The sequence below is a fragment of the Oncorhynchus keta genome, chromosome 3 (genome assembly GCF_023373465.1).
Source record: "Oncorhynchus keta strain PuntledgeMale-10-30-2019 chromosome 3, Oket_V2, whole genome shotgun sequence".
In the NCBI taxonomy this organism is placed as follows: Eukaryota; Metazoa; Chordata; class Actinopteri; order Salmoniformes; family Salmonidae; genus Oncorhynchus; species Oncorhynchus keta.
Window position 1 is genome coordinate 5,424,997 of NC_068423.1, and position 12,603 is coordinate 5,437,599.

Here is a 12,603-nt window from a genome sequence, read left to right on the forward strand (position 1 = left end):
GAAAAAAATTCAGTCTCTCGATGTGCAAAACTGATAGAGACATACCACCAGCGACTTACAGCTGTAATCGCAGCAAAAGGTGGCACTACAAAGTATTAACTTAAGGGGGCTGAATAATTTTGCACGCCCAATTTCTCCGTTTTTGATTTGTTAAAAAAGTTTGAAATATCCAATAAATGTCGTTCCACTTCATGATTGTGTCCCACTTGTTGTTGATTCTTCACAAAAAAATACAGTTTTATATCTTTATGTTTGAAGCCTGAAATGTGGCAAAAGGTCGCAAAGTTCAACTGGGCCGAATGCTTTCGCAAGGCACTGTAAGTATGGTGCAGCAAGAGGAACTGCCCCTCCCAACCTTCAAGCTATTCTCAAACCCTAATCCCCAACCCGAGCATGCTGTTCTGACAATTTCAGTGAGTTTACATACACTAAGTTGAGTATGCCTTTAAACAGCTTGGAAAATTCCAGAAAAGGGTGTCATGGCTTTAGAAGTTTCTGATAGGCTAATTGACATCATTTGAGTCAATTGGAGGTGTACCTGTGGATGTATTTCAAGGCCTACCTTCAAACTCAGTGCCTCTTTGCTTGACATCATGGGAAAATCAAAAGAAATCAGCCAAGTCCTCAGAAAAACAATTGTAGACCTCCACAAGTCTGATTCATCCTTGGGAGCAATTTCCAAACGCCTATAGGTACCACATTCATCTGTACAAACAATAGTACGCAAGTATAAACACCGTGGGACCACACCGCCGTCATACCGCTCACAAAGGAGACGCGTTCTGTCTCCTACAGATGAACATGGTGCGAAAAGTGCAAATAAATCCCAGAAAAACAGCAAAGGACCCTGTGAAGATGCTGGAGGAAACAGGTACAAAAATATCTATATCCACAATAAAACAAGTTCTATATTGACATAACTTGAAAGGCCGCTCAGCAAGGAAGAACCAAGTTTGCAAATGCACTAGGAAACAAAGATCGTACTTTTTGGAGAAATATCCTCTGGTCTGATGAAACAAAAATAGAACAATTTGGTCATAATGACCACCGGTATGTTTGGTGGAAAAAGGGGGAGACCTGCAACCTGAAGAACACCATCCCAAAACGTGAAGCACAGGAGTGGCAGCATCATGTTGTGGAGGTGCTTTTTCTGCAGGAGGGACTGGTGCACTTCACAAAATAGATGGCATCATGAGGTAGGAAAATTATGTCGGTATATTGAAGGAACATCTGAAGACGTAGTCAGGAAGTTAAAGCTTGGTCGCAAATGGGTCTTCCAAATGGACAATGACCCCAAGCATACTTCCAAAGTTGTGGCAAAATGGCTTAAGGACAACAAAGTCAAAGTATTGGAGTGGCCGTCACAAAGCCCTGACCTCAATCCTATAGAAAATTTGTGGGCAGGACTGAAAAAGCATGTGCAAGCAAGGAGGCCTACAAACCTGACTCAGTTACACCAGCTCTGACAGGAGGAATGGGCCATATTTCACCCAACTTATTGTAGGAAGCTTGCTTCCAAATACTAGTTGAGCGTATGTAAACTTCTGACCCACTGGGAAAATGATGAAATAAATCAAAGCTGAAATAAATCATTCTCTCAACTATTATTCTGACATTTCACATTCTTAAAATAAAGTGGTGATTCTAACTGACCTTAGATAGGGAATTGTTACTAGGATTAAATGTCAGGAATTGTGAAAAACTGAGTTTCAATGTATTTGGCTAAGGTGTATGTAAACTTCCGACTTCAACTGTGTCTTAAGATGAATGCACTAACTGTAAGTCGCTCTGGACAAGAGCGTCTGCTAAATGACTCAAATGAAAAAGATATATACACACAAGTGGCACTTACTCAAATTAGTTTGAATTACTGCGGCTTTCAGTTAGCCTATATTGCACGTGACACACAATTGTGCTGGTTATATATTTAAGCAATAAGGCAAGGGGGGTGGTATATTGGCCAATATACCATAGCTAAGGACTGTTTTAATGCTCAACGTGAAGGGAATACAGCCCTTAGCCATGGTATATTGGCCATCTACCACAAACCCCGGAGGTGCCTTATTGCTATTCTAAACCGGTTACCAACATAAATAGAACAGTAAACAAATTGTCTGATATACTCATGGCTGAAATGCTGTTTAAACCAATCAGCATCCAGGACCCAAACGGGTTTATCATTTTAAATTCCACTGCAAGTACTGTGATATGGCATTTTTTGCAAGCAAATTTTTAGCACAGATTCTGTTACTTGAAACCTTACTATTTGCTCTAAAATAGGAGTTGTAATGATATGTTTTGTAACTATTTACTTGCATTAATTTATTACAATTTATAAAAACGTTAATACATAAGCCATTATAAATGCTTAAAAATGGTTTGTAAATGATTATGTATTCATCCTTGCAATGCAGTACTTACAAATGCTTAATAAATATGTATAAATGTTTACAAATAACAAAATAATATATTTTGTAGTTGAATACTGTAGTTGAATACTTGTTATACAGAGTGTATTAATGCTGTAAAAAAGTAAAACATTTTTATATTTTAGTCATTTAGCAGATGCTCTTATCCAGAGTGATTTACAGGAGCAATTAGTGTTAAGTGCCTTAATCAAGGCCACAGAACAATTTTTCATCTAGTCGGCTTGGAGGTTCGAACCAGCAACCTTTCGGTTACTGGCCCAATGCTCTTCACCTTTAGGCTACCTGCCACCACACCGAGTGTCAATTATTCATCTGTGAATCCTGAAAATTATGAACAAAATGTAATTACCGTTTTAAATTCTTACTCTGAAAATGATGTACATAAATAAATAAAATATCCAAAGTGGGATATCATATCACCATTTAAGATTGGCAATGGGGCACTCATTTTGGATTTTAATATTGAATTGGCTATGCCCATAATGGGTAATCACTGTAGAAGTAACTACAGTGTTTTAGGTTATTGTCCTGCTGAAAGGTGAATTCATCTCCCAGTGTCTGGTGGAAAACAGACTGAACCAGGCTTTCCTCAAGGATTTTGTCTGTGTTCAGCTCCATTCCGTTTCTTTTTTATCTTAAAAAACTCCCCAGTCATTAACGATTACAAACATACCCATAACATGATGCAGCCACCACTATGTTTGAACATTTGGAGTGGTACTCAGTAATGTGTTGTATTGGATTTTCCCCGAACATAACACTTTGTATTCAGGACAAAAAGTTCAACAAAAAGTTACAGACACATTGTTTTTGCAGTGTTACTTTAGTGCCCTGTCGCAAACAAGATGCATGTTTTGGAATATTTTTTTATTCTGTATTCTTCCTTCTTTTATTAGGTTAGTATTGTGGAGTAACTACAATGTTATTGATCCATCCTCAGTTTTCTTCTATCACAGCGGTTGAACTCCGTTTTAAAAAGTCACCATTGGCCTCATGGTGAAATCCCTTAGTGGGTCCCTTCCTCTCCGGCAACTGAGTTATTGTTATTAGCAGGTAGACTAGTGGTTAGAGCGTTGGACCAGTAACTGAAAGGTTGCTAGATTGAATCCCCGAGCTGACAAGTTAAAAATCTGTCATTCTGCCCCTGAACAAGGCAGTTAAACCACTGTTCCTAGGCCATCATTGCAAATAAGAATTTGTTCTTACCTGAATTGCCTAGTTAAATAAAGGTTAAATAAAATAAAATACCAACATGTGCCCATCTTTGTGAGGCATTGGAAAACCTCCCTTGCTTTGTGGTTGAATCTGTGTTTGAAATTCACTGTTCAACTGAGGGATCTTACAGATAATTGTATGTGTGGGGTACAGAGATGAGGTAGTCCTTCAAAAATCATGTTAAACACTATTATTGCACACAGAGTGAGTCCATGCAACTTATTATATGACTTGTTAACCACATTTTTATTCATTCATTTATTTAGGCTTGCCATAAGAAAGGGGATGAATACTTTTTGACTCAAGATATTTCAGCTTTTCATTTTTAAAATGTCACTGTTGCATTATGGGTTATTGTGTGTGGGCAAGTGACAAAACATCTACATTTAATCCATTTTATATTCAGGCTGTAACACAACAAAATGTGGAAAAAGTCAAGTGGCGTGAATACATTCTGAAGGCGCTGTATATGTGCATTGAAATAATTGCCTGAAATCGAATCATGTCACCAGATAACTTTGCTAGGTCTGATAATGGTGTTAACCCAATCCATATCCTATTTCAGTCAATTTAGGGAGCTGCCATTCTGTCATCTAAACAACTAAGTCACTGATGTCTAGAGGGCAGCAATGAAAATGGGTTGTAATTGCCTTGCCGTCACAGTTTGAAAAATATACTCCTCTATCCATAGTCTTTGGAATTTCTGATGCTCAATGACTCTAGCTTTTGTTTTATCGTCAAAATCTGCAAAACAACTACTCCTCTTTCAATAAATGTTCCCTGACTGTCTAGCTTTCGTTTCAGTGATTGCTAAGTTAAACATTTTCCATCAGCCTGTCAATGTATGCGTGAAGGGCTGTAGGAAGTCAGGCGCAGTAGAGCAGATATTTGGTAGTAAAACTGAGCCTTTTATTTGGCAAACCAAAAGCACACGGCACAAATGAACACGAAATACAAATACGGGTTGAACATAACCCAGCGCAACCAGCCTAACGTGCGCATACTGTACATGAAAACAGATAAACAATACCACACAAAGACATGGAGGAAATAGAGGGTTAAATACACAACACATAATGAGGGAAATGAGATACAGGTGTGTGGGAAAACGAGACAAAACAAATGGAAAATAAAAAATGGATCGGCATTGGCTAGAAGACTGGCGACATCGACCGCCGAACACCGCCCGAACAAGGAGAGGCATCAACTTTGGCAGAAGTAGTGACACAGCCATTATCATTTCTACAAGCTATATGGCTTTAGTCATTCAATTCATTTTTTTTAAAGAAAAAAATCTTACCAAGCCAACATGACGGCCCATATGAAATTGGCCCTGCTGTTTGACACCCTTGGTCATGGAAAAACAAGAAGGTTAGCTGGACGACTAATGAGCCTACCTGATTTTGATGGTGTTGTAGTGGCCGCAGTAGACGGGGGAGCCACAGTAGACGTGGGAGCCGCAGTAGACGGAGGAGCCGCAGTAGACGGGGGAGCCGCAGTAGACGGGGGAGCCGCAGTAGACGTGGGAGTCGCAGTAGACGGGGGAGCCGCAGTAGACGTGGGAGCCGCAGTAGACGGGGGAGCCGCAGTAGACGAGGGAGCCGCAGTAGACGTGGGAGCCGCAGTAGACGTGGGAGCCGCAGTAGACGTGGGAGCCGCAGTAGACGTGGGAACCGCAGTAGACGTGGGAGCCTCAGTAGACGTGGGAGCCTCAGTAGACGTGGGAGCCTCAGTAGACGTGGGAGTCGCAATAGACGTGGGAGCCGATGTAGGCGTGGGAGTAACTGGGGGTTCAGAATTGGGAAGGGTATAGATTAATATGTGTCTGAAGGGTATAGATTAAAAAAAGATTAAAGTGCAATTGCACCACTTTTCAAAACCTGCAATGATTTTTTTTGCCATTTCAGTGTCACAGCAAATCTCATATTGTTTGAAAATCAATGTTTTTACTTTTGATGTCATTGAGTAAAACATTTTAACTTCATATTTTTAACTACAAAACTTAGAAATGTGGCGTCTTCACATATGTAGAAACTGGTATTGGTATTGTACCGGAGATAATGAATATGAGGTTGAAAAGTGATGGAATTGCCCTTTAAGATAATTACTGTAGCAAAAACAACATTCAGTGGCTGACTGGAAAGGTCTGTGTCCCTTAAAAAAGTAGACACTAGTTTTTACTGCAGCTGATGTATAATAATCTGTTACAAAAACGTTTTCATTCTAAGAAATTCTATATAATGAAATTGAACAGGAAATATTGTCAATGGTCAGGTACTGTGACGGGTAGAGAAGACCAGTTCATTCTTGATTTACTCACACACAATGGAAACAAGGCTGTACTGCCACAGCCAGACTCTCTTCCTCCCCTCTCTAATCAGCCCAGCTGGGAAGACTCCCACAACGTACTGGCATGGGCCCTGAAAAAACATTGAGTCTTCCTATCCTCTATGTTCCACCCTAGCCCAATATGGTTTCTCCCCCTTCTCCCTGAGGTGACGGTATCTATTCATTCACTCCCCCTCAAGGATTTCAAAGAATTGGACTGGTGTAAGAAATATGGTAGACACTTGAACAAGTGCACACTTCAGGTAGAAGGGGTGTGGGAAGAACCCTTATCCAATGTCCCTTAGGTATTTCTGTAGAGCTAAAGGCTTGGACAGGTGTAACTCAGTCAAAAAGGTGAAAGTACAATATTGCTTATACCTATCTAATCCTTTCAGATCTACAGTAGATGAAGTGCCTAAGGGTAGGGCCTATGGGTCAATTCGGAATTCAGAAAAGTTCCCCACCCTCCCCACCATATTTCCCTCCACCAAACCTGATAGCCATAATATAGCACGTCAATAACAGGGTTGCCAAACACAGGATGTGTCCACTTCAGCAGACTGCGTCACCTTGATCATAAGACCATCGGGATGATAAACATTGCGTTATGTTTAAGTTTCAGGTGCAATCCAGGGCACGTAACAGCAAGCTGCGTAACAGTTAACACAGTATAGGCTCGGTCCCTCTGCGACTTAAGCCATTGCTACTTAATGCTACGATAAAATCTATACTATGCCATTCATTTGGATAATTGTAGTGGGCAGGATAAGACAGATCCAAGTTCACCAAGATAGAAAGACACTGATTAAACGGTCATATTTCATAACTGAAGCAGACACCAACCCCTACACACAGACAATGCGGACACAAACACCCACATCCTTTCATTCACTGTCCACCGTGATGCTCTTGCAGAACAGCAGCAGCAAAGAATAGGGTCTTTATTTGGAGTCTTGTGGGTTCAGCTCTTGACTGTATACAGCTCAAACCTGTCCCAAGAGAACTACAGGGGCCCCTGAAAGAGAACAAAGCTATCCAACCAGCAACACTTGAGGCACCTGGCTAAAGTTTCACTCTACATTGTATATGCCTACTCTGTCAGAGGAAACATATTTACGGGTATCACTCAGAGAAAAAGCAGGTAATGTAATAAAATACACAAGAGTCCACTGTCCAAGGCCATAACTACTAGGCATAGACAATGCCATTATTTGTACTGTAGGTAGGTAACCTGCTCTGTACTTTGTGTTGTGTGACTAAATAGATTTATCGCTTGGTTACCAGCGTTCACTGGGGGGGGGGTGAGAAGCCAGGAAAGGGACCGATTTTGACTGTCTCTTCCTCTCGTGTCACAGTAAAATTATATAATGATTCACGTCCACCCATAAAACACTCAAGGCAATTCGGGACATGAATTTGCCCTACAATGAAACTACTTCGTAATGGTTAGGGAAGTAAACTGCTAAATATTCCTGGCACTTGCACTTAAATTCCTAAACCAGCTTTTACCAACTCCTTTTAATGACCAGTGGCGACCCGTCATTCAGTGCAGGTTTGTCTATTTTGCATGTTATTTTGGCATTAATACGTGTCACATATCAGTTTGCAAACAATGGAAAAAAACGAAACATATTTGAGTTAATAAAGCCGCATACAAACAGTCTCTTTTTTTTTTTTGCTTTCTTGAGTAATGCAGGTGTTCCAGCCTAGCTCAATGCTTTCTGTGGTGGTGGGTCAGCCAGAGGTAAATACGGAGAAATTATAGTTAAAACATATCGGTGCTCATCGGCCATTGGACATAAACACTACACAACAAGTTGGAAATCGCAAATTCAATAATGAGTGGTTCGGAAGGTATCAGTGGCTAACTGCAAACACTGCAACGCAATCACTAGCCTGCTATTCATTGGAGTGGATGTGTGGTCCAAGTCTGTGTTTAAAGGTCTCTTTTCCAAGCTTAAAAGGATAAACATTCAACATTGGCCATGCTGTCATGATTTCTGCCGCGTTCAAAACAACTGGAAAATCGGAACTGGGATATCTCAGACAACTGGGAACTCTAGAAAAAAAACAAGCTTAGGCTGGGGAAATACATTTTGAACTGTCATCCAACTCGGAATTCCAAGTCGGGAACCTGGGCCTGTTTCTAAAGCTCCGACCTGAAGATCACTAACGTCATGATTCCACCGTTTATTTCCCCGGAGTTCCCAGTTGTCTTGAAAGCTCCATCAATCCTGAGAATGACAGACTTTGATGATAAAGCCTGATGACAAGATTTGCCCACGAAGGCCCGCCGCACCACCTTCCTGTTCAAGTGAGCAGAGCACAACAACAGGGTGAGTCCAACAATGTCTTGTATGCTGCTGCATAAATGATGTAATATGCCAGGGAGATATGTATACTGTAGCTAAGAAAGTAATACTACGTTTACAATGCATTCGGAAAGTATTCAGACCTTTTTTCCTCAATCTACACACAATACCCCATAATGACAAAGAAAATGTTTTTTTTTCTGCAAATGTAAATAAACGTCATCTCACTGTCAACTGTGTTTATTTTCAGCAAACTTAACATGTGTAAATATTTCTATGAACATAACAAGATTCAACAACTGAGACAATAACTGAACAAGTTCGACAGACATGGAATAATGTGTCCCTGAACAAAGGGGGGAGGTCAAAATCAAAAGTAACAGTCAGTATCTGGTGTGGCCACCAGCTGCATTAAGTACTGCAGTATATATCCTCCTCATGGACTACACCAGATTTGCCAGTTCTTGCTGTGAGATGTTACCCCACTCTTCCACCAAGGCACCTGCAAGTTCCCAGACATTTCTGGGGGGAATGGCCCTAGCCCTCACCCTCCGATCCCACAGGTCCCAGACGTGCTCGATAGGATTGAGATCCGGGCTCTTCGCTAGCCATGGCAGAACACTGACATTCATGTCTTGCAGGAAATCACGCACAGAACGAGCAGTATGACTGGTGGCATTGTCATGCTGGAGGGTCATGTCAGGATGAGCCTGCAGGAAGGGTACCACATGAGGGAGGAGGATGTCTTCCCTGTAACACACAGCATTGAGATTGCCTGCTATGACAACAAGCTCGTTCCGATGATGCTGTGACACACCGCCCTAGACCATGACGGACCCTCCACCTCCAAATCGATCCCGCTCCAGAGTACAGGCCTTGGCATAATGCTCATTCCTTCGAATCCGACCATCACCCCTAGTGAGACAAAACCACGGCTCATCAGTGAAGAGCACTTTTTGCCAGTCCTGTCTGGTCCAGCGATGGTGGATTTGTTCCCATCAGCGATGTTGTTGCCGGTGATGTCTGGTGAGGACCTGCCTTACAACAGGCCTACAAGCCCTCAGTCCAGTCTATCTTAGCCTATTGTGGAGAGTCTGAGCACTTATGGAGGGATTGTGCTTTCCTGGGCACTTGTGCCTAAGGCACGTTCACGCAGATGAGCAGGGACCCTGGGCATCTTTCTTTTGGTGTTTTTCAGAGAGAGTAGAAAGGCCTCTTTAGTGTCCTAAGTTTTCATAACTTTGACCTTAATTGCCTACCGTCTGTAAGCTGTTAGTGTCTTAATGACCGTTCCACAGGTGCATGTTCATTAATTGTTTATGGATCATTGAACAAGCATGGGAAACAGTGTTAAACTCTTTACAATGAAGATCTGTGAAGTTATTTGGATTTTTACAAATTATCTTTGAAAGACAGGGTCCTGAAAAAGGGGATGTTTCTTTTTTTGCTGAGTTTATATAAAAAACTGAAATATCACATTTAACCCTTGACCCCTTTACTTTTTCCACAATTTGTTACGTTACAGCCTTATTGTAAAATTGATTAAATAAAAAAAGATCCCTCATCAATCTACACAGAAGACCCCATAATGACAAAACAAAAACAGTTTTTTATGAATAAAACAAAAATGATTCAAACCCTTTACTCAGTACTTTGTGAAGCACCTTTGGCAGCAATTACAGCCTCGGGTATTCTTGGGTACTACGCTACAAGCTTGGCGCACATGTATTTGGGGAGTTTCTCCCATTCATCTCTGCAGATCCTCTCAAGTTCTGTTAGGTTGGATGGGGAGTGTTGCTGCACAGATATTTTCAGGTCTCTCCAGAGAAGTTTGATCGGGTTCAAGTCCGGGCTCTGGCTGGGCCACTCAAGGACATTCAGAGACTTGTCCCGAAGCCACTCCTGCGTTGTCTTGGCTGTGTGCTTAGGGTCGTTTTCCTGTTGGAAGGTGAACCTCCGCCCCGGTCTGAGGTCCTGAGCACTCTGGAGCAGGTTTTCATCAAGGATATCTGTACTTTGCTCCCGTTCAACTTTCCCTTGATCCTGACTAGTTTCCCAGTCCCTGCCGCTGAAAAAGATCCCCACAGTATGATGCTGCCACCATTCAGGCCAAAGACCTCAATATTGGTTTCATCAGACCAGAGAATCTTGTTTCTCATGGTCTGAGAGTCCTTTAGGTGCCTTCTGGCAAACTCCAAGTGGGCTGTTAAGTGTATTTTACTGAAGAGTGGCTTCCGTCTGGCCACTCTACCAAAAAGGCCTGATTGGTGGAGTGCTGCAGAGATGGTTGTCCTTCTGGAAGGTGACTATCGGGTTCTTGGTCACCTCCCTGACCAAGGCCCTTCTCCCCCGATTGCTCAGTTTGGTTAGGAAAAAGTGTAGGAAGGTCTTGGTGGTTCCAAACTGCCAGGAAAATGCACACCACACCATAAGAGACGCCAAAACTCTAATCTACTTGTGTGTTCTATATTTTGTCAGTTACCTGTATATGAGACAGTTCATAGCTTGTTTCTGGGAAATCATCTTGGGAAAATTGTGCAAAGTTAGACAATACTTAGCGTGTCCAATCAAAAATGCATCTTTTGACCAATCCTCATTCCTCTAACATAATCCGTTCAAAGGTTATTGGAGTTTTTACCCTTTTAGGATGGCCAGAATTATGGTGACAAAATCAATGGAGGCCAGAGAAATAAACTGGTCAAAAATCTGGAAAACTGCATCACAACAGCTAGGCTGGATTCTGTGCAAGAATTTTGGCTACTGGTTACTTGACAGGCTCACTTTCCCGTTGAACTTGTCATCTTTCTTCTCGAATCCGCAGGACATAAAAAATTGAGCTAAAATGGATATTGATTTTGAAACATGACTACTAGTATTTTCATATTTTAGTATACACTTTTCATATTTATTCGAAATACCTCTTATTTTTCTACGATTTCTCACAAAAACAAGCCTGTCTCTGAAATCAACGGAGCACTGAGCATATACCAAGATTTTGTTTTCAAAGCCTTTTACATTTAATTCAGCTTGTGTCATGCTAATTTAGAAACCCGCGGAAACAACTTTAAACAGAACCACAAAATGTAAAATTGTCAAAGTTGTTACGAGAAACCTTCACAGGTCGGACAAATCGGACTTTTGGGAAATAGTGTTAATGATACACTACATGGCCAAAAGGACGTGGACACTTGCTCGTCGAACATCTCATTTTAAAATCATGGGCATTAATATGGAGTTGGTCCCCCCTTTGCTGCTATAACTCTACTGGGAAGGCTTTCAACTAGATGTTGGAACATTGCTGCGGGGTACCTGCTTCCCTTCAGCCACAAGAGCATTAGTGAGGTCGGGCACTGATGATGGGGGTTTAGGCCAGGCTCGCAGTCAGCATTCTAATTCATCCCAAAGGTGTTCGATGGGGTTGAGGTCAGGGCTCTGTGCAGGCCAGTCAGGTTCTTCCACACAGATCGACATATGGACCTCGCTTTGGGCACGGGGGCATTGTCATGCTGAAACAGGAAAAGGCCTTCTCCAAACTGTTGCCACAAAGTTGGAAGCACAGAATTGTCTAGAATGTCATTTTATGCTGTAGCGTTAAGATTTCCATTCACTAGAACTAAGGGGCCTAGCCCGAACCATGAAAAACAGCCCCAGATCATTATTCCTCCTCCATCAAACTTTAAAGTTGGCACTATGCATTCAGGCAGGTAGCGTTCTACTGGCATCCGCCAAATCCAGATGAATCTGTTATCCGTCGGACTGCCAGATGGTGGAGCGTGAATCATCACTTCAGAGAAGACGTTCCCATTGTGCTGACGTTGCTTCCAGAGGCAGTTCGGAACTCGGTAGTGAGTGCTGCAACCGAGGACGGACGATTTTTACGCGATACACGCTTCAGCACTCGGCGGTCCCATTCTGGGAAAATGTGTGGCCGCTGAGCCGTTGTTGCCACTAGACGTTTCCACTCAACAATAACAGCACTTATAGTTGACCGGGCAGCTCCAGCATGGCAGTAATTTGACGAACTGAGTTGCTGGAAATGTGGCACCCTATGACAGTGCCAAGTTGAAAGGCACAGAGCTCGTAAGTATGGGCCATTCTTCTGCCAGTGTTTGTCTATGGAGATTGCATGGCTGTGTGCTCGATTTTATACACCTGTCAGCAACGGGTGTAGCTTAAATAGTTTGAAGGGGTATCTACAGTGACAAGAAAAAGTATTTGAACCCTTTTGAAATACCTGGATTTCTGCATAAATTGGTCATAAAAGTTGATCTGATCTTCATCTAGGTCACAACAATAGACAAACACAGTTTGCTTTTCAT

The 12,603-nt window shown here is 42.0% G+C and overlaps 1 protein-coding gene across 36 annotated transcripts in view; it reads right to left on the reverse strand.

The window, feature by feature from the left end:
- The window catches only part of muc13b (mucin 13b, cell surface associated), a 32,138-nt gene that overhangs the window by 12,125 nt on the left and 7,410 nt on the right, over window positions 1-12,603 (reverse strand). For all 36 annotated transcript variants that reach the window (XM_052486979.1, XM_052486978.1, XM_052486973.1 and 33 more), the window contains exon 2: window positions 5,042-5,428. In XM_052486979.1, coding sequence (XP_052342939.1) covers window positions 5,042-5,428 — 387 coding nt within the window. The remainder of the gene's footprint in view (window positions 1-5,041; window positions 5,429-12,603) is intronic.